We start from the raw sequence: 19,963 nt of genomic DNA, 5'->3' as shown, positions 1-19,963 counted from the left end.
CAAGTTAGTGCTTTGAGGGAAATCTGGGAGTGAGGCACATAGCTGCTGGAATAGAATCACAGAGGGGACTGGAGTAGATGATCGAAGGCTGTTGTCTCTTCATAGCTACACTCTGTGAATTCACAGCCAAGTGGTCTGGCCATAGGTCTGGGGTTGCTGTTGTTCAGCAGATCAACAATAAGGAAAAAGAGCTGGGCATGGAGCAAGAACAAAGATGCACAAGGAAAAAGAGCAAGAGGAAACTGGAAGTTTCTGGCACATTTCTGTCACCTCTGACCACAATGACCTTCAGATTGTTAATGCAAGCTGCTTTAGTCCTACCTCCCAAATTTTGTGCAAATTTTCTCTGGGCCAACTCTGATCCCTACCCAAACAGGGAAGAGGATTCTGGGAAATGTAGGTCTAGATTAGCTCTGTAGACAAATTACAAAACCACAAAGTTCCATCCTATGTTAACCCGACATTTGGTCACACCTCTTTTAACCATATTTAACTTCCAAACAAACAACAAAGTCATGCTTCTGATTAACATAATTCATGGTTCATTAAAAAAATCAAAACCAGGGGCATCTGGTTGGCTAAGTTGGTAGAGCATGCAACTCTCGATATCGAGGTCGTGAGTTCAAACCCCATGTTGGGCATGGAGCCCACAAAAAAAAAAGAAAAAAAGATCAAGAACATGCTAACCCTCTCCCCCAAAGAGAACTAAATTCTTAGTTCACATTATCTTCAGGTGATGTTCAAGCCTTTTCTAAAGTAGGTCAAAGTCCCCTCTGATCTCTATTAATACTTCTTAGATGGTAGAAGGAAGAGAGAAAAAGAATTAGTTGATACATACCTAATAGGTTTATAGTAAGAAATATTCGTAACTATGAACTCATTTCTACAACTGGTCATGTGGTCATAAATGGTATCTGTAACTTCTTTCTTCCTTCTTCCACCACCCATTCCGTATTTCCTTTGCCCTGTGCAAGTGGCTTGGTTAATCCTGATTGCTTGCCTGGTGGAATGACCCAAACCTTTCCTGAAGGGCCTTGGATCTTACTAGTCCAGTCTGCACTGAGTTGTAGTTTTCCACTAGCTTTTATCACATTATATGGTAAAATTAAGAGTAGCCCCAGGAGATCTGCTGCATTCCAGACATATTCTCTCTTACCCTGTGTGTGTGATCACAACCCAATTTCCCCTTTCAAATCTGGATCAGTCACCGGAAAGCAGCCCACTGGTTCATTATCATGAGAAGCCCAATGTGGCAACCTCAGTTTCCAGTTTAATGGAACTTCTGCTGAGTTCTCCGGAGGAGGCATTCCTTTCCTGGGAACTAAGACCACTGGACCAGCAGAACCCAAAGTTGCCTTATGACTTGATGAGTCAGGCAACATCCAATTCATGATGGGCAATTCAGGTAATTTGGTAATGACTGGTGGTCAAGCATTCAGTCCTTCCTAAGGCCCAATAGCAAGATAGAAACTCTCAAAAGGAGGAATACTTTTTCTTCAGAGGATGGCATAGCTTTTCTTCAAAATCCTAAAGGACTCTGCTGTCATTCACTGAAAGGAGACTGCCAAAGGCTCTATACAAGCATCCCTACCTGCCATAGGTAACTTCAAGATCATTAGATCTGCTAGATCTTAAGGCCTAAGTGGCCGAGCAACCTGTACTGCAGCTTGGACCTGTTGCAGAGGCTTCTCTTGTTCTGGGCCACCCTTAAAAATGGCAACAGTTCTGATTTCTCAGCAAGTGAGTTAGAGTGACACACCCAAAGTATATATTGCCTTCAAAATCCAAAGAGGCCCACTAGGCGTTATGTCTCTTTCTTAGTGATAGGAGAGGCCAGATTTAGCAATTTGTCCTTCATCTAGAAAGGGATATTGCAACATGCCCTGGTCCTTTGGATCCCTAGAATTTCACTGAGGTAGGTCCATGATTTTGTGAAATCGATTTCCTATCCTCTAGCATGCTTGAGTTTTACCAAAGTATCCAGGTTGATGCTATATCCTGCTCACCATGTCTGTAATATTGTGGGCCAGCATGATATCCTGTATAATTCAGAGGTGATCGATCAGTCTCTCCAGACTAGCTAGAAGGGTAATAGAGCCTTGACATAAAACAATGAAGTTGTACTGTTGGTCCTGACAGCTAATAGCAAATGGTTTGTCATTACTAAGAGGTCTGGGGTGGGGTGGGGGTGGGGGGGAGCATTCACTACATCAATAGCTACATTCCAGGTGGCAGATAAGTTTTTTTTTCCAGCAAAAACACACATATCTGGAACAGCAGTTGCAATGGAAGTCATCACCTGGTTAAGTTTATGATAATCCACTATCATTCTTTATAATCCATTTGTCTTCTGCACAAACCCAAGTATGTGTGTGTTGAATGATATGGTAAGAACAACCAATGTTTCATCTTTCAAGTCTGTCAGAGGCACTAGTCTCTGCAATCTCTTCTCTGCTCTTTAGATCGAAAAGTTGAGGCCAGTTCCCGTTTCTTCAGACAATGTACTGTAGTGGAAGAACTGTTTACAACTTTGCCGTAGTTGAGTCTTGCAATCAGGTTAATAAGCCCTTCAATTTTTTCAAAATTGTTGTGGCATTGCAATCCATGAACGTGGCACCTCTCAATTTCTCTCATCAGCATTATTTTGCAGCTTTCAGTATATAAGTTGTGCACATTTTGCTAGTTGTACCTAAGTGTTTCTTTTGGGTTAGAGCAAAGGGGGCTGTGTTTAGCTTTAAGCGTCTGAATTTCTCACTTAGGTCTTTTGATTTCTTTCATTAGTATTTTGTACTTCTTAGCACACAAATTTTTTTTTTTTTTTTGAAGAGGGAGAAGCAGGCTCCCTGCTGAGCGAGGAGCCCGATGTGGGACTCGATCCCAGGACCCTGGGATCATGACCCGGGCCGAAGGCAGCCGCTTAACCGACTGAGCCACCCAGGCATCCCTTTAGCACACAAATTCTGTTCATACTGTCAAATTCATTCCTAAGTACTTTGTGGGCATGTTCAGTTTACTGAAACATCTGAACAGTTCTGGAGGGCATTACTTATAACCCACTTCCATCACACACTAACATCTCTCCAAATGATTATCTCGGTTCTCTGTTCAGGCAATGAAAATCGAAAAAGTGAAATGAGGACGGTAGGACAGTATCTACACTGGATGAGGGTGCTGAGATGAGCCATCTCAGATTTTACTCAACTGAGCTTACAGAAGTAGTGCTGAGAATGTCCTACTGTCTCACCATGTGAATTACTTTAGTAAAATGTTCTCATATGCAAGAATTCCTAAATAGCACAGCCTGCTAAGGACATACCACACACACATTTGGAGTTCCAGTGGGCTTTTATTGAGATAAATTAACAAAAACCGAGATTTTATCAACCATTTTTTCTGAACCTTATAAACTCAGCAGACTCTGGTCCATATATGTGTACATACAACGTAACATATCCCAACAAAAACAGAGTCCCACTGGAACATTTGCCAATTAACAGAAAGCCAATTTTCCCTTTCCCCAAATGTTTTCAAAATTTTGAGTCCCCACTGTTCACTTCTCAGTGGAACTGGTCCCTTGTGGCTAGGGACACTGGAATTCCATCCCATTTTTACTGAACAAAAATACATTTTTTCAAGTTTTAGTTTTGTTTCAAAAAAGGGAAGTGACTTTGTTTTCTCCAGGCACCCCTCCCCGACAACCATTGGTTAAAATACAGTAGCCTGTATCTTAATAACCCAGCCCTACCCCCTCCCTTGCCCTGCCCAGTATTGTCTACTGGAGAATTTAAACACACTTCTGCTGGAATCTGTCAGCTGTGGAGGGGCAGAGTCCAGGTGCCAGGCTAGCTCCCTCTAACCTCATGAACTGTTACAGCCTTTGGACACTTAACTCTCTACCCCAAAGATGAGTTTTTAAGACCAGAGATTTTCTTTGGGAGTTTAAGAAAACTATCTTTAAGGATATAAAGTATAACTACAAGCTCACAAAAGTCCACTTCATTTCACCAGAAAGTTGACTTCAGCTCCCATGAAGCCAAAAATTTTGCTTGACAAAGGTATTTTGTCAGAAAATGATTCCACAGTAACAATTTTTAAGATACACAGAACGTTGAAAAACGCAGCAAATTAAAATAACATGGCTTAATTCCCCAAAAATTATTTCATCTTTTTGTTACTCATCTATAAGGTCAGGAGTGTGGCTAAAGGCCATTTCTGATGAGGTTATGAACTTCCAAAGTGTTTCTAAATCCTTAGTGCAGACACCCTCCCTTTTGGGGCATAGTAACCTCCCTCCCACCCCTATTAAAAAAAAAAAAGAAAAAAAAAAACTAAACCAAGTGATCAGAATGAGATGTTTTGATTCCAACAAATTTACACTCAAGGCTTTGTGCTGAGTTATCTGGTTCTAACCCAAGCATGATGGTATCAAACACAAAGCACACAGCAAAGGAAAGATGCTCCCATCTCATTCTGAAAACAGATACTGATAACCAATTGCCTCCCCCCTCCCCCCAGCCATTGGGACCCACCCATATTACGATGCTGGGACCAACTGGAAAATAACTGAGAGAGAGATTTAGATTTGCTTCTCCCTTACTTCTTCCCATGGAAGATCATTTTTGAATAAGTTTATGCTATTCCCAAGGGAAAGCCAAGAAAGTTTCTCCATTGGAATGTATGGGAAGAGAAAAACAAAACAGGCCCAGAGGCAGCAAGGTGCGTAACAGTCCATAACCCATTACACAACTACAACCATAGGCAAAACCATGAGTTGGACATAATTTAAATGTTAAAAATAGGGAACAGTTTCATCCAAACGAACCACTGGAAAAAATATTACCATTACTTAAAAGAGACACCCAATAGTGGAAAGAACACAAAAACAATTTCCAGTAACAGTGCTCCTTATAGTGAGGGGGATTAAAAAAAAAAAAAAAAAAAAAAGAGACTAGGCTTTGACCTAGTCCTTAGAGCATCTTTCCATTTAGCAATTCCTATTCAAGAGTCAAGCACCAAAACTGGACAGCTGCCTCTACAGGACTGTGTCCAATAGTGGTGTTCCAGATCATTTAAGTGCCACTCCTCATCAGAGGCTATACTTCAGTAATACTTTCAATTAAGTCTGTGCTTTAAGAGGGACCCACAGTCATGTGGCACCAGGCACAGTCTGAGAATGGCAAAGACGACTGCGCGGTTTGTCTTGTCACCCACACACTCTCTAGCGAGATATCCAATTGCAACCACAAGCCTTTGCTTTTCTTCTATAATGAATGATCCCTCTTATCTCGCCAGAAGTGGGGGAAAAAGAGAGAGCTGCATCAGTACAAGGGCAAGATTTTTTTGGTCAAAAGTTGATGCCTTCTAAATTCCCTCCCCCCACCCCTCCCTGGAAAAAAGTTATTCCTTAATTAGGGCTTGTATTTAGTAACCAATTGGCCAGACAGAACATAGCTTGGATACCAAATAAATGAGCTTATTCTTTTTTGGGTTTGTACTGTGCAGCTCTTGCTACAGTTTTTTAAGGAGTTAGGGCCATGTCTGATCAGGAGGCATCTGCAGGATTTTGATCCTAAGGAATTTTGGGTGAGTCACAAATAGTTTTGCTTAGAACTAGCCAAGAGTCAAAAAAAGCAACTTTGAATAATTGATTTCTTTATCCAGGTGAGTTAAGCATGAAAGCATATGCAGGACTTATCTTGTAATATTTTAGGGTTTTGAAAAAATGGAATATGGAAATCAAATTTTTTTAATTTTATTTTATTTATTTTTTTTTTTTAAACCCTGGATGCCTCCTGATTGACCTAGTACACTGGGTTAAAAGGGAATTAAAAACATTTAAAAAAAAAGTTCACTGGTTTTGATTCATCTCACTCCTTTTGCCTGGAGATCAGGCCAAACATCAAGCATGTTGGGAGGGGCACAATTTAAAGCAACACTATTGACTGTAAAGCATTTGCCAGCAATTTACAATGCAAAATGACAGATAATTCTTGTCACAAAGCAAAAGGATGGCAAGCAGCTTTCTGTAGCATGAAAGTTAACAGCTCTCAGGAGTTGCCCATTCCTGCAAGTTTATGTCTCAAGGTGGGCAGAGGGCAACACACTTACACAGTACAGGAAGTGATCCACAGAAAGTAAGCTCCAGAACTGCTAACATTACCAAAGCTGGTACTGGCTAATATTCTGAAATGCAAAATCCATGCTTTGTACATATACTGCTCAGACACTGCCACTCAATTGAATTCCCACACTGCAAGGGAGATTAATCTTTGTCCCCTTTTGCTGAGCTTGAAAAGTTCCTCAAACTTTTTTTAAAAGTGGGGGAAGAAGCAAAATCAGAGAGAGCTTCTCAAAAATAACATCTTGAGTCATAGGTTTTTGAAGTTTCCTTGCTCTCTCTGGCAGGTGTTCTCCAAAGGTATTAGATGATACAGTGTGGCAGCAAACAGTGAATCCCAGACTTCTGGGTTCCTCTTCCAACACAGGGTCACCAAAGAGGCCTGCTCTCTACACTAAGAGGCCAAAGTACTTTTTAGAATTTAGTGTTGCGGAAAACTGAGCCCCTCTCATCTTTAGCTGCTCCCATAATCACTCTAATCCCCTTAATCCCAGCAACCTTCATCCAAAAAAAAATATATATATATGTATATATATATATGAACCCAGAAAAAAACTTATTTACAAAGTTTATACAAGTATACACACCCAATTTTCTATGGGACACGCTTTGCCACAGAGGAAAGAGGGTCAAGGCTCTGACATGTCTACACATCAAGTGCCATAACTGCTAATGGAAGCGTATGTAAACCAGTCTTTAGTGTTCTGCTATAGAGCACAAAGGCTTGTCATATGGCTCCTGCAATGATAGACTGCTCTTTCCTTTGGGAGCGATGATGTTGTAATCTACTCAGCCCAGAAGAAATTTTTACTTGGGATTGTTTTTTTTTTTTTTAAATACATGTATTTACAGTGCGGATGAACTGCAGTTGCATATCAACTCCTCCACATAAAGTAAAATAGAATGATGTTTAACATTACTAATATGTGTCATCTTCCAGCCCTGGGCTTGAGTATCGGGTAAAAAGGGAAGAGAGAGACTTCAACTTGAAACCAGAATGAAAAGACAAAAAATTTAAAAAGATAGGGAAAAAAAAAAAAAAAAGAAAGAATTACTCTTGTTGATTCCTTGGGCTGTGTCTAAAAGATGATATTCTGAATGGTCTCATAGCATAAGGCACTTCGCACAAATAAGTAATAAGCTCTTCAGGCTTAAAAAACGGATGAGTAATAAGGGAGAAGTTGAAATGCACTCAAGAGTCAGCTGTTGGAGAATTTTGAAATTGTAGACAAGCTTGTGTGTTCATCAAGATTCTTCTCTTTTTAGGGTTTCTCCCCTTCTCTTCTTTCTCCTCCTTCCCTGTCCCCCTTCCCCAGAAAACATTTTTTAAAAACCAGCAGTTAGTGCAACTAATGTTCAGTCAGCACACAGTGCAAACAAGTGGAACAAAAAAGGTAAATTCCTTTTCAGCTTTTTCTCTTCACCAGTTAAAAAAAGAAAAAATGTCTGAGCTCTTTTAAGTCTTCATAGTTCCAAAATAAAAAGATGAAAAACCCACAAAGAGAAGAGCATCCCCCCCAAACGATGTGTCACAGATCCAAACGAGCCTTCTGTAGTTTGTCAAAGCCTAAAGAAAGAAGGAAGAAACCTAAAATTAACTTTTGTGAAAACAATATGAACCAGGATACCTAGGTTTTCACAATCCAACCAAATGCTCTCTCTGTAGTGGCTTCTACTAAGCCTTTGCCTGCCGTAGAATCCATTTAGGATTAAGGAATTTCTGCTAGGCATTCCAGAGACAGAACAAGAGCCTGAAAGTTCTGATATCCAAAACAATTAAATCAAGAAAAACAAATTAAAAAAAAATTTTTTTTTTTTAAAAGATTTATTCGACAGAGAGAGAGACAGCGAGAGAGGGAACACAAGCGGGGAGAGTGGGCGAGAGAGAAGCAGGCTTCCCGCCGAGCAGGGAGCCCGATGCGGGGCTCGATCCCAGGATCCTGGATCATGACCTGAGCCGAAGGCAGACGCTTAACAACTGAGCCACCCAGGCGCCCCAAAATTTTTTTTAAACTTCAATAAACTTGACAGCCTGCCAGGATACCAACAAACATTGACTACTTTTATGTTTGTCTGAGGGTTTTGTTTGACATTTTGGGGAGTGGGGGGAGAAAGAAAGAAACTAAAGTGAAAAGAGCAACTTAGAAACTTTGAAAGAGTAACAGATAAATGGGGTGCCTGGGTGGCTCAGTTGGTTCATCACCTGACTTAGGCTCAGGTTAAGCTCCTAGGATCCTAGGGTCCCTGACTTGGCGGAGAGTCTGCCTGTCCCTCTCCCCTCTGCCCATCCCCCTGCTTGTGCTCTCTCAAATAAATAAAATCTTTTTTTTTTTTTTTTAAAGATTTTATTTATTCATTCATGAGAGACAGAGAGAGAGAGGCAGAGGGAGAAGCAGGCTCCCAAGGAGCAGAGAGCCCGATGCGGGACTCGATCCCAGGACCCTGGGATCATGACCTGAGCCGAAGGCAGACGCTTAACCATCTGAGCCACCCAGGCGCCCTCAAATAAATAAAATCTTTTTTTTTTTTAAAGATTTTATTTATTTATTTGACACGGAGAGAGAGAGAGAGAGAGAGCTCAAGCGGGGGGAGCAGCAGGCAGGCAGAGGGAGAGGGAGAAGCAGGCTCTCTGCTGAGCAAGGAGCCTGATGTGGGGCTCGATCCCAGGACCCTGGGATCATGACCTGACCCAAAGGCAGCTGCTTAACCGACTGAGCCACCCAGGCGCCCCTCAAATAAATAAAATCTTAAAAAAAAAAGTGTAACAGGTAAAATGCTCATTGCTAATTTGGAAGTTACCATCTCTCAAAACAGATTTTCATTTTCCTTAGAAAAAGCTGCAAAACAAGCCTGTATTCTTTATGTTGAGTCTTCTTTTGAGCATTACTACCAGAATCCAACAGTCACCAAACAATGAAAGAAGAGGGTGGTGCAGGAAACAAGACTGGGCATTTAAAAAAAGACAGTTATCCTCTCAACCTCAGGTAATTAACCTGATTTATTAAGATGCCCAGTAGAAATTATGAGTGATTAAGAGAGAAATGACTGAGTGATAAAGACAAAAAAAAAATATTTTCATATTCATATTGTTGAAAAAGATTCTTTGCTTTCATTATTTTGGCAGTCTGGATTTGGCTTAAGTACTGCTCATGTATCACATTATACAAGAAAACTTCAAGAGCAGCATTTATGGATTTTCTAATGGGACCACAACTTCACCCAAGCAATATGTCCAGTTTACTGTCATTTATGCCAACAGGTGTTCTACCCTATCACTGCTATTACATGCAATGCAACAGCAAATTTCCTCCAGGAAAGAGGATCTTGATTTAAATACTATGCTCACTTAGTGGTTCTGTCAGGTACGCACATGCTTGTTAAGGTTTCTCGTCTTCTACAGGCTCGCTGTGGTATTCTGCCACATACAGGCTCTTGTCAATGTTGCTTGGGATCGGTTTAATCTCTGTTCCCAGCTGCTCCTCAATACTTTTCAGGTTGAAGCGATCATCATATGTGATCAAGTTGATGGCTAAGCCAAGATGACCAAAGCGACCTAAAAATGAAAAGCACTTTTTCATTAATAAAAATTTAAGTTAAAGAGAACTGATGATGTGCATGTACAAGTCTATTAGTGGCAAAACCATACATGCGTAATGTTTTTGTTCAGTGTCATTCTGAGTTTTTAAAACCACTTCTTATGGTCTCCTCAAACACACAACTTCAGGTTTCACAGCCCAGTTTACCTTTTTCAAATGACAAAACAGATACTCATTTGTGTCAAAAGTTGCCAAAATACATACACTAAACAGTAGTTACAGACTGAACCACCTAATGAGAAAACTAAGGACCTCATTTGTGAATTTTATCTTAATTTAAGCATAAAGTTATTTTCACTTTTCTTAAATGCTCTACAAGAATTAGAAATCAGTCTTAAAAGAACATCTTCCTTTTCCTCACCTGATCTTCCAATACGATGGAGATAGGTCTCTGCCAGCTTTGGGAAGTCAAAGTTAATTACCACATTCACAGCTTGTATATCAATACCTCGGGTAAACAAATCTTAAAAGAGAAAGAAAGAAATCTCCATCATTATCTTTCAATTTAAGCATGTTTCTTGGTACCATAATACTCTTTTAACATGTATTTCTAGTGCAACCTAAGTTTTAGTCACTTCATTCAGTAATTCAAATGCACTTGCAAATTACTAGCATTACCTTTCAGGCACATTATCATAAATAACTTTCCACTAGCAAGTTACCTTTCCTAGTCCCATTAAGTTTTAAAAAATGGTTTAAGATAACTGGTATGAATGACTGGTAAACTATAAGCTCATAAATGAGTCTCAGGAATAATTTTCTTTTCACCTATTTTTTAGTATGCAATCCAAGATTAAAATAGATTAAAAACTTTGTGTAACCAAAAATACCTCAAAAAGAAGAGGTAATCCACTCGTAGTTAATTTATACTTTTTGAATTCATTCATTTCAGTCTACTACGTGATTTACAAGTCTGAGGCAAGTACAAGGTCACCACTTCTCTTTTCTAGTCCCACACTAACTATGCTAATTTAGGCTCTGAAAACTGCAAGTAAAGACAATTACAATAGACTAATAACTAGGTTTCAAGGCTTCTATCAGCTCCATACTCCAAAATAATCCATGACGGTCGTGACCACTATTTCTAAAATACTGCTTTCAATTTATAACTTATCCTTTTGAATTGCCCCTGGATAAAATTAAAATTGACATACAAGGTCCTCCACTCTATACTTTGGTCCTAACGTAGTTCTCTAACACATCTCTTCCTCAAACCTTCCTCTCCACGAAATTCATCTACTCATCCTTTCTTAAACATATCTTCTTGAAGCCCTCTATGGATCACATTTGATGCCAGTCCCCTAACTTAAAACTCCTTCTGCAAGTCTAAAACTTATCTAGTTTATAGAGCCAATTACAATTCCACCTCTTCTCAGGTCACATGTTAATTTCCTTTCCTATGAAAATTTAGGATTACTTACTACACATACCTCACATTTGCAAATTACTTTTACTCCTTTGTAGATCCAGCCTAAAGCCTGTTTCTGTAACTCCAGTTTTACTGTCACAGGACCATGCCCATTTGTTCATGTACTGTTTAAGGGTGCTTTTGAGCTGGAATGGCAGAGCTGAGAAACTTGTAACAAGAGACCAAATGATATCTACTATCTGGCACTTTAAAGAAAAAGGTTGCAGGGCCTGTCTTAGACTCTTAATATTATCTTTTTTATCTGATTAAACCACTGCTCCTTTAAGTAAAGGGTGATACTTCGCATGTATTTATTTATACACTTTATACACCTATGTTATTCAGTACTTATTTAATGACATACTAAATACTGTTCTGTTTGCACATTCTGAATTTGCTTAACTCAACATTTCACCAATGAACTAGTTCCTCTTCTATAGGCTCCCTAAGTGAAGGAAGTGTGTATGTATTTAAAAAATTTTTTAATGTGGTAAAATATACATAATATAGAACTGAGGAGTAACATGTATTTTTTTTTTAGCACCAAGCTAAATACCTGGCAAAGAGTAAAAAAATCTATGTTGAATATCAAAAACTATTTTTGAATGAATAAACTGCAACAGGTATTTGTGCAGAATTCACTTTAAGGCATTCCCATCTTACAAATAAAAAAAGGCATAAAAGTATGATTTGATGATTACAAGTACAAAATAGTAGGACTTGAGCCCCAATCTTCAAATTCTAGTCTAGTATCCTTTGCACCAAATCAGATTACTTTATATTTAAGTACTTGAATACAAAATTTAGAAGTGCTGATAAAGTGGGGTGCCTTGGTGGCTCAGTTGGTTAAGCATCTGCCTTCGACTCAGGTCATGATCCCAGTGTCCTGGGATCAAGCCCCTCATCGGGAAACCTGCTTCTCCCTCTTCCTCTGCCTGCCTGTCTGCCTACTTGTCATCTCTATCAAATAAATAAAATCTTAAAAAAAAAAAAAAAAGGTGCTGATAAACATATATGTATTAATTCACAGCTGTATTAAAGGTCCTTTTAGATATAAAACAGAGAAACAAGATAAAGTGGGAACACTCAGGATATCGGATAGCCCTGTTTTGGTTCTTGTAAATTAGCAAATTCAGTATTCTGCTAGTATATAAATTTGGAGTTTATTTCTATAGCAGTATTCTTAAAAATCCAAATTGTATAGTATTCTAAAATTTTGATCTGGGTGCTAGTAATATGGGTGTGTACATGTGCAAAAATTCCCTGAATATCCTTATAATTACTGTATTTTTGTGTATACCTCAACTAAAAAAAAAAAAAAAAAAATCCAGGCTCTTCTCTCTACCCAGCCGCCTAGTTTAAATGATTACTCTCATATCAATACTAAGATTATATTTCCAGAGTAGAAATGGGAGGATACTCAATCCATTTGCTTTGTCTGATCGGACTGTCCACCTGCCTCCCCAATTTGTTCTTCTTCATGTACTGAAATACACCAAAATACAGACTAGTCTGTTTCTGGCAAAAAAATTAAAAGACCACAATAAATAACTTCCAAAATATAGTTTCTTAATGTAATTTATTTTGCACACGGTACATATAACTCATTCCTGTATGCTAAAATTATTCAGAAAACACATAAATTCCACTAGTTTAAAAGACAGATGAGGTATGAGTGCCAGTAACAAGTATTCTGCAGTTTCAGATATGGAAACTAGTTTCAGGAATTAACTATAGCTCATTCTCAACTTCGGAAATTCCAGAAATGGCTTTAGGGTGAGCTGAACTCTTGTCACAGATTCTGTTGGGAGATATGGACAGAAAAAGCAGAGCTGAACCAGGGAGAAAAAACAACGGGTAAAGGAAATACTTACCAGTGCAAACAAGATTGCGGCATAAGCCATTTCGGAAATCATGAAATACACGATTTCGATGTTCCTAGGAACAAAGCAATGCATTTGATTTCTTTAAAAACTCATATGCACAGCCCTAAATTTCTCATCACTAATTTCTCCTATCCAAAGTTTTGTATACCCCAAATTTACACAAATGAGAGATGAATGAATTCAATACCCGTAAGTTAAAAACAAAAAGTTAATCATAAATTAGTTTCCCATGGGAATTAATAAGCAACTAAAACATCCATGGGGGCACGTGGGTGGTTCAGTTAGTTAAGCATCTGAGTTTTGATCTCACTCAGGGCTATACGCTGGGTATGGAGCCTACCTAAAAAACAAAACAAGGGGTGCCTCAGTCAGTTAGGCGTCTGCCTTCAACTCAGGTCATGATCCTGGGGTTCTGTGATCGAGCCCCATGTCAGGCTACCTGCTCAGTGGGGAGCCTGCTTCTCCTTCTCCCTCCTGCTCGTGCTCTCAAATAAATAAATAAGATCTTTAAAAAACAAAACAAAAATACCTACCCATACCTTTATTTAGCATTTACCTCTCTTTTAAGGCTTTTATTTATTTGACAGAGGATAGCGAGAACAGGAACACAAGCAGGGGGAGTGGGAGAGGGAGAAGCAGGCTTCCCACCGAGCAGGGAGCCCGATGTGGGGCTCGATCCCAGGACCCCAGGATCATGACCTGAGCCGAAGGCAGACACTTAACTGACTGAGCCCCCCAGGCACCCCTATTCAGCATTTATCTTAACTGTTAAGGATATTATCCTTTTTGCTGAAGTGAATTTTAATTAAAGTGACAACTTTCACCATGTTTTTGTATATCCATTTTTAAAATGTTTCAAACAGAAGATGACAAAAATTTGGCTTGACCAAATAATTGAATATTTTAGTTAATGTACGCAAAAACAAAAATTTACTTTCCTTTTTTTTAAATTTGTGAGTGAGCACGCAGGGCAGATAGAGGGAGAGAATCTCAAGCAGACTCTCCCGACCAAGCGTGGGGCTTTATCTCACCACCCTGACATCATGACCTGAGCCAAAATCAAGAGATGCTTAACTAACTGAGCCACCCAGGCGCCCCAAAAATTTACTTTTCAATTAAAAAAAATGAGAACACATGCGTAACGACTCTGACACAAGTGACAAATCTAGCATCTGGCAAACTGGTCTTTCCTTTCAAAGCAACATTCTTCCACTCTGAAATACTCTCTACAGCTTAACACATTAATTTCCTGTGACAATTTCTAATATTAGGGTCTACGTGGTGGTATCTGATCCATTATCAAACTTCTCTGAAAACCAAAGTTGAGCTGATTAACTCAAATTCTTAATCTGCTAGTCTTCAGAAACCGTTTTCACAAAATTTCAATGTTTACCACAGACAACACAAATGTTTTTATAGTTCTGAATTTATTTAAACTGGTTTTTTTTTTTATTAAGTTCTGAAATTTAGAGAGATTGCATCCTAAAGGCAAATAAAGAAAAAAACATATGGACTGAAGAGGTACATAAATTAAAAATCTAGAGGAGTGTTGTCCAACAGAACCTTCTGCAATGATAGAAATGTTCTATATCTGTACTTTCCAAAACTGTAGCTGCTAGTCACATGTAACATGGCACTTGAGATGTGGTTAGTGTAACAGAGGAACTAAATTTTAAATTTTATTTAATTTTAACTCACTTAAATTGCCACATGAGACCAGTGGTTACTGTATTAAACAGGGCAAATCTACATTACTTGGGAAAAAGGGAATAAAATCTCGTATTTGTATCATGCTTGACAAAGTACTCGTTTTATACATTATCTCAATTTTCCTAACAACCTTGTGAGCTTAAGAGTATGTATTTTATAGTTAGTATTTTATAGTTAGAAAACTGAACCCTAGCAGTTAAAATGAAAGGTCCTCTGCCTACTAAGGAATAATTTATTCTTAAACTTAGGGCATATGGAGAACCATTGAAACAAAACAAAAATCCAAGAAATACTTAAGAAAAAGATTTTTAAAATCCACACACGAGTTCCAATTTTTTACTCACCTGCCTCATTTTAGCATGGATATAGAAGCAAGAATAACCCAGTTGAGAAATCTTCTTGGCTAGCAATTCAACTCGCTGAGAGGAGTTACAGAAAATGATCGACTGGTTTATCTGAAGCTGAGCGGGGTGGGGGGAGGGAATATATGAAAAAGAAAAAAAAACATTCATTTACTTTGCCAAATCTTGAAAATACTGACAAACAAATACTAAAGAACATGATCTAAGACTTAGAATCTCATGATACAAGAGATGCAAAACTGTAAATATTGTAAATACTAGTCATTTACTTAATAGTTGCAGATAAGTTAGGAATTTTATTGTAGGAGAGTATGCTTAATAAGAGCCACATAATTGCCAACATGATTGAAACACATTCAATTCTCATTATTTGCAATAATTCTGTTCTATAAAGTTGCTACAAACACTGAAAACATGAACACAGAACCACTGCTTGTAGGGAGACACAGGGGAAGGTTCCTGAGAGCCTCTAAGTCACAACTTCTCATCAATTTAATCAACAGATAGCCTTGTTTTATGTGTGTTACTGTTTAAAGGCACCTTATTTACTCATGGCCAACAACACTGTAATTCCTGTCTGTACAAAGTTTATCTAAAATACATTTTCTCTGCAAAGCACATCAGTCTTCTTGTGCTTAGAAGAAATGAACAGCACTTTAGCGCTAAGCTTTGGAGCCATTTTAAACCATGAAATAACAACAAAAAAGCACAAAAATGCAAAAAATGTGGCACTGATGTGGCACAGACAGTGAAAAAGACATTTGTTTATGAGAGCTGAAACAAGAAGGCAATGTGTCACTTTGTTCAATCTCAGCTGGGAATATGAACAACAGCTGGTATTTTCTATTGTGTTACTAATATCCACAAATGACTTCGAGAGCACTTGAGTATTGATTGTAGGGTTACAAATTTTGGCGTGTAGCCGAATTTGCAAATACATAATATGCAAATAATGAGAATCGGCTATAATTACGGTCAAATTATTTTATAATTTAATTAAAAATGTCTTTGATGTCAATCATACAGTATCAACTTCAGATCAACAACCACAACTACCTTTTAGGAAAAGATATGGACTATCTTTACATTGAAAATGGTGGGAAAACAGACACAACTGTTTTTGGGGGGTTAAGTAATGGGTAATACAGCAACTGAAGCCTATTACTTACCCTGGAGAAAAGTGTGTTGAGGCAGTGTACTTTTTGGCGCTCAGTTACATAGGCGTAGTACTGGGTTACTCCCTTCAAAGTTAGTTCCTCCATCAGGTTAATCTCATAGGGTTTCTGCAAATGGGAATTCTGGAAAAAAAAAAAAAAAGTCATATAATTAAAAAAGCAGAGCATATCTCTTAAACTTGAAATATATCCCCCATACATTTCTGATCAACTCTTGCTTAAAAGGCATGCAGTTTTCTTCAGAGTATAAATAATCTACGACAGAAGAAATAAGTTACCATATAACAGAAAATCTAACATTCAGATACGTATATAGCTAAATTCCTATTTTGTACTTTGTATACAGGATTACACTGTAATCAATTTATCCAGTATATCAATGGCTGTATGTCAGCCTGACACCAAAGGCTAAGTGAATAAAGAATTTGATCAAATTACTGTTTAAAAAAAAAAAATCAGTTAAATTATGCATAAGAAACCTTAAATGATCAGCTGGCAGGAAAGCCAAAAACTTGAAATAATCAGCATAAACTGATAACAAGATGTAATTATGAATAAAGGTATACTCGTGGGCAACAGAATGAACAGCACTGCTTCCAAGTACAGATTTATACTCACCATGAACTTCTGTACACTAAGAGGGAAAGTAGCGGAATATAATAAAATCTGTCTGTTTTTAGGTAGCGTGAGAATAATATCCTCCATTATCTGCACAAAATCCTGTGACAGCAACTTATCTGCCTGCAGTACAAAGGAAAGACAGTTTAAAAAAACAATCCGTGTTCAAGGTTAATAAGGCATTACCCCACAGGGGCATTCAGGGAATACGCCTGGCTGTAAACCGTATTCTATGACACTCCCTACTCCAAAGGCACCAAAACACATTTGCAGTGATTCAGAAGGGGGAAAATCTGTAATACCATATTCTAGAGGAAAGAGAAAACCCTAGACAGATAATAGTCCTTGTTCCCCTAACAAAATTTTAATGTAATTTCCATTAGAGGCAGTACGTGGTTGACAGTACAATCTGCAGAGTCAAACTACCTGGGTTGAAATCCTGCCTCCTTCACTTATTAACTATGTTGGCACATTATTTAACCACCCAATACACTTCAGTTATTTAACCACCCAATACTTCAGTTTCCACAACTTAAAAATTAGCAGTAGTAACTGCTTTATAGGATACCTACCTTACAGGGTTGTTGTGAAAAGCAAATGAAAAAACATGTGCTAGTACACAGTGACTAATAAACATTACCTCTTCTTACTCAAAGATAAAAAACCTGTCTGAATTAGACTATGATCGACCTGATCTAGTTATCTAAAACACAAACCAAAGAGGTAAATAACTTTATTTCAAAACATTAACACTGATACAGTGTATGTATAAAAACACTGCCAGATTCCAAAAATGTAGAGTCCAATAAGTTCTTAAAAGGCACTTACAACCTGATGAGATAACAAATATACCAGAGACAAAAAAACAAACAATACAAAGCAGGATATACTAAATGAGGGATTAGAGACATTAGATGCTTTTTAAGATGTATCACTGATTGGAAAGAGACTCAGAATGAACTTGACTTTGAGATATTCAACAACTCCTTTTCTTGAAAAATAAAAACAAAACTTACAATCTGGCATCCCTAAGAAAAAGACAACTAGGCTGAACTATTCCTAAAAATGCCTACCAGCTATTGCCTTTAATGGGCAAAACATGTTTTATAAGCGAATTAGTTTTAATTGACAAGAGTCATGCATTGACTAGAGGTTCACAAACACAAAGAGCTTTTGCTTTATTCACTGGCAGTTATAAACAAAGAAATGAAGAGACATTACCTCATCCAATACTATCATCTGGACATGATCAACTTTTGCTACTCCTTTCTTGATAAGATCCAGGATTCTTCCAGGGGTAGCTATCACCACGTGCACTACACAAGATTAAAAAAATATATATATGTATATATTCTCACTCATTTTAGCTTGGGCAAAGAGGATACAGTAAAGGTTTATCGTACATATTTTATCAGAAACTTGTAGCGGCAGGAATAATACAAACAGGCAAATATGTGTTTTAAGATATGGATTTTCATTTCATCTTAGGTTGGTCAGAGAATACTTGTTTCACTCCTACATGGGGCAGGCTAATAGCTTCCCAAATCATCTGCTCCAAATAAGGGGGAATACTGGTCTTAAACTATCCCCAATGAATAACAAAGATATACCAGGCATCTCATACAGTTGCTTGCCTCTAAACTAGAGCAATGGTCTTCAGAAGACTGTTGTAAGATGAACAGAGATAATCATTTTAAATAACTGTGCAATATGAAGCATATAGTAATTTACCAAATGACAACCATATATAAAATTCTAACTCAAACTTTATGTCTAATTTTACATAAGGGGATTTCATGCTTGTGTTATCTTTTTTCACTCAATGATGTATCATGGAGAACTCAATGAAAATAAATACAGATCAGCTTCACTGTTTAATAGCTTCGTGGAATTCCACTCAGACTATACCCCAATGTATTTAGCCCTCTGACATTTAGGATATTCCAATTTTTCAGTACTACAAACCACACTGTAGTAACCCTGTATTTGCCTAGTATTTCTTCAGGAAAAGATTATTGAAAATACACATTTATAATTTCAAAACACAACGCCAAACTGCCCACCATAAAGATCGTATCAATTTATACCCTCACGCTGCAAGACAGCCTCTTTCTTCTCAAAGTTATTATTGGTTACTAGTATTTTTTTAGCCTTGCCAATCAGACAGATACAGTATCAATCTATTTTTATTTACATTAAAAAAAATTACCAACAAGGATGAATATCCTTTCAATTACTATCAATTTGTCTTTTTTTTTTTTTTTAATGAAATGGTCATTTCCTTTATTCATTTTTCTACAGCAGTGTTTCTGGTCTTTAATTCTTTTTTTTTTTTTTAAGATTTTATTTATTTATTTGACAGAGAGAGAGCACAAGCAGGCAGAGTGGCAGGGAGAGGGAGAGGGAGAAGCAGGCTCCCGCTGAGAAGGGAGCCCGACGCGGGGCTGGATCCCAGGACCCTGGGATCATGACCTAAGCCAAAGGCAGATGCTTAACTGACTGAGCCACCCAGCCGCCCCTGGTCCTTAATTCTTAAAAACAATTTTTAGTAAGTTCAGGAAACACCCGTGTCTGTAATTACACTTGGAGAGCCAGGCCACATTATATAATCATTTCCTACCTGTGTCATCAAGCCTCATTATGTCATCCCGTAAATTGGTTCCTCCTGTGGTTGCCATCACTTTGGCCCCTCCCATGTGCTTGCTGACCTGGATGCAAATTTGACTGACCTGTAGAGCAAGTTCTCTAGTGGGAACAATCACCATTGCTGGAAAATAGAAAAAAAGAAACATATTTTAAGAGTATAATAAGCTAATAATGCAAGATATGTTAAGAAAAAAAAAGAAGAAGAAGAAGGTAGCGGGAGGGGAGGAATGAAGCGGGGGAAATCAGAGGGGTGGACGAACCATGAGAGAAGATGGACTCTGAAAAACAAACTGAGGGTTCTAGAGGGGAGGGGGGTGGGAGGATGGGTTGGCCTGGTGGTGGGTATTGAGGAGGGCACGTTCTGCATGGAGCACTGGGTGTTGTGCACGAACAATGAATCATGGAACACTTCATCTAGAACTAATGATGTAATGTATGGGGATT

General features: G+C 38.2%; 1 protein-coding gene across 5 annotated transcripts in view; it reads right to left on the bottom strand.

Moving 5' to 3' along the window:
* Nucleotides 1-3,326: 3,326 nt before the first annotated feature.
* The window catches only part of DDX6 (DEAD-box helicase 6), a 34,767-nt gene continuing 18,130 nt past the window's right edge, over nucleotides 3,327-19,963 (bottom strand). For 4 of the 5 annotated variants that reach the window (XM_081799335.1, XM_081799333.1, XM_081799331.1 and 1 more), the window contains exons 6-14: nucleotides 19,494-19,640; nucleotides 18,095-18,189; nucleotides 16,874-16,996; nucleotides 16,250-16,378; nucleotides 15,063-15,179; nucleotides 12,997-13,060; nucleotides 10,076-10,177; nucleotides 9,489-9,671; nucleotides 3,327-7,685 (exon numbers count right to left, since the gene is read on the bottom strand). In XM_081799335.1, coding sequence (XP_081655461.1) covers nucleotides 9,496-9,671; nucleotides 10,076-10,177; nucleotides 12,997-13,060; nucleotides 15,063-15,179; nucleotides 16,250-16,378; nucleotides 16,874-16,996; nucleotides 18,095-18,189; nucleotides 19,494-19,640 — 953 coding nt within the window. In that variant the 3' untranslated portion in view covers nucleotides 3,327-7,685; nucleotides 9,489-9,495. Of the gene's footprint in view, nucleotides 7,686-9,464; nucleotides 9,672-10,075; nucleotides 10,178-12,996; nucleotides 13,061-15,062; nucleotides 15,180-16,249; nucleotides 16,379-16,873; nucleotides 16,997-18,094; nucleotides 18,190-19,493; nucleotides 19,641-19,963 lie in introns of all 5 variants that reach the window. The other variant, XM_081799336.1, reaches the window with a different exon arrangement.

Source organism: Leptonychotes weddellii, chromosome 11, assembly GCF_054177405.1.
Source record: "Leptonychotes weddellii isolate Sample4059 chromosome 11, ASM5417740v2, whole genome shotgun sequence".
In the NCBI taxonomy this organism is placed as follows: domain Eukaryota; kingdom Metazoa; phylum Chordata; class Mammalia; order Carnivora; family Phocidae; genus Leptonychotes; species Leptonychotes weddellii.
The sequence above is the reverse complement of the archived record's forward strand: the minus strand, read 5'-3'. Positions and strand labels throughout refer to the sequence as shown.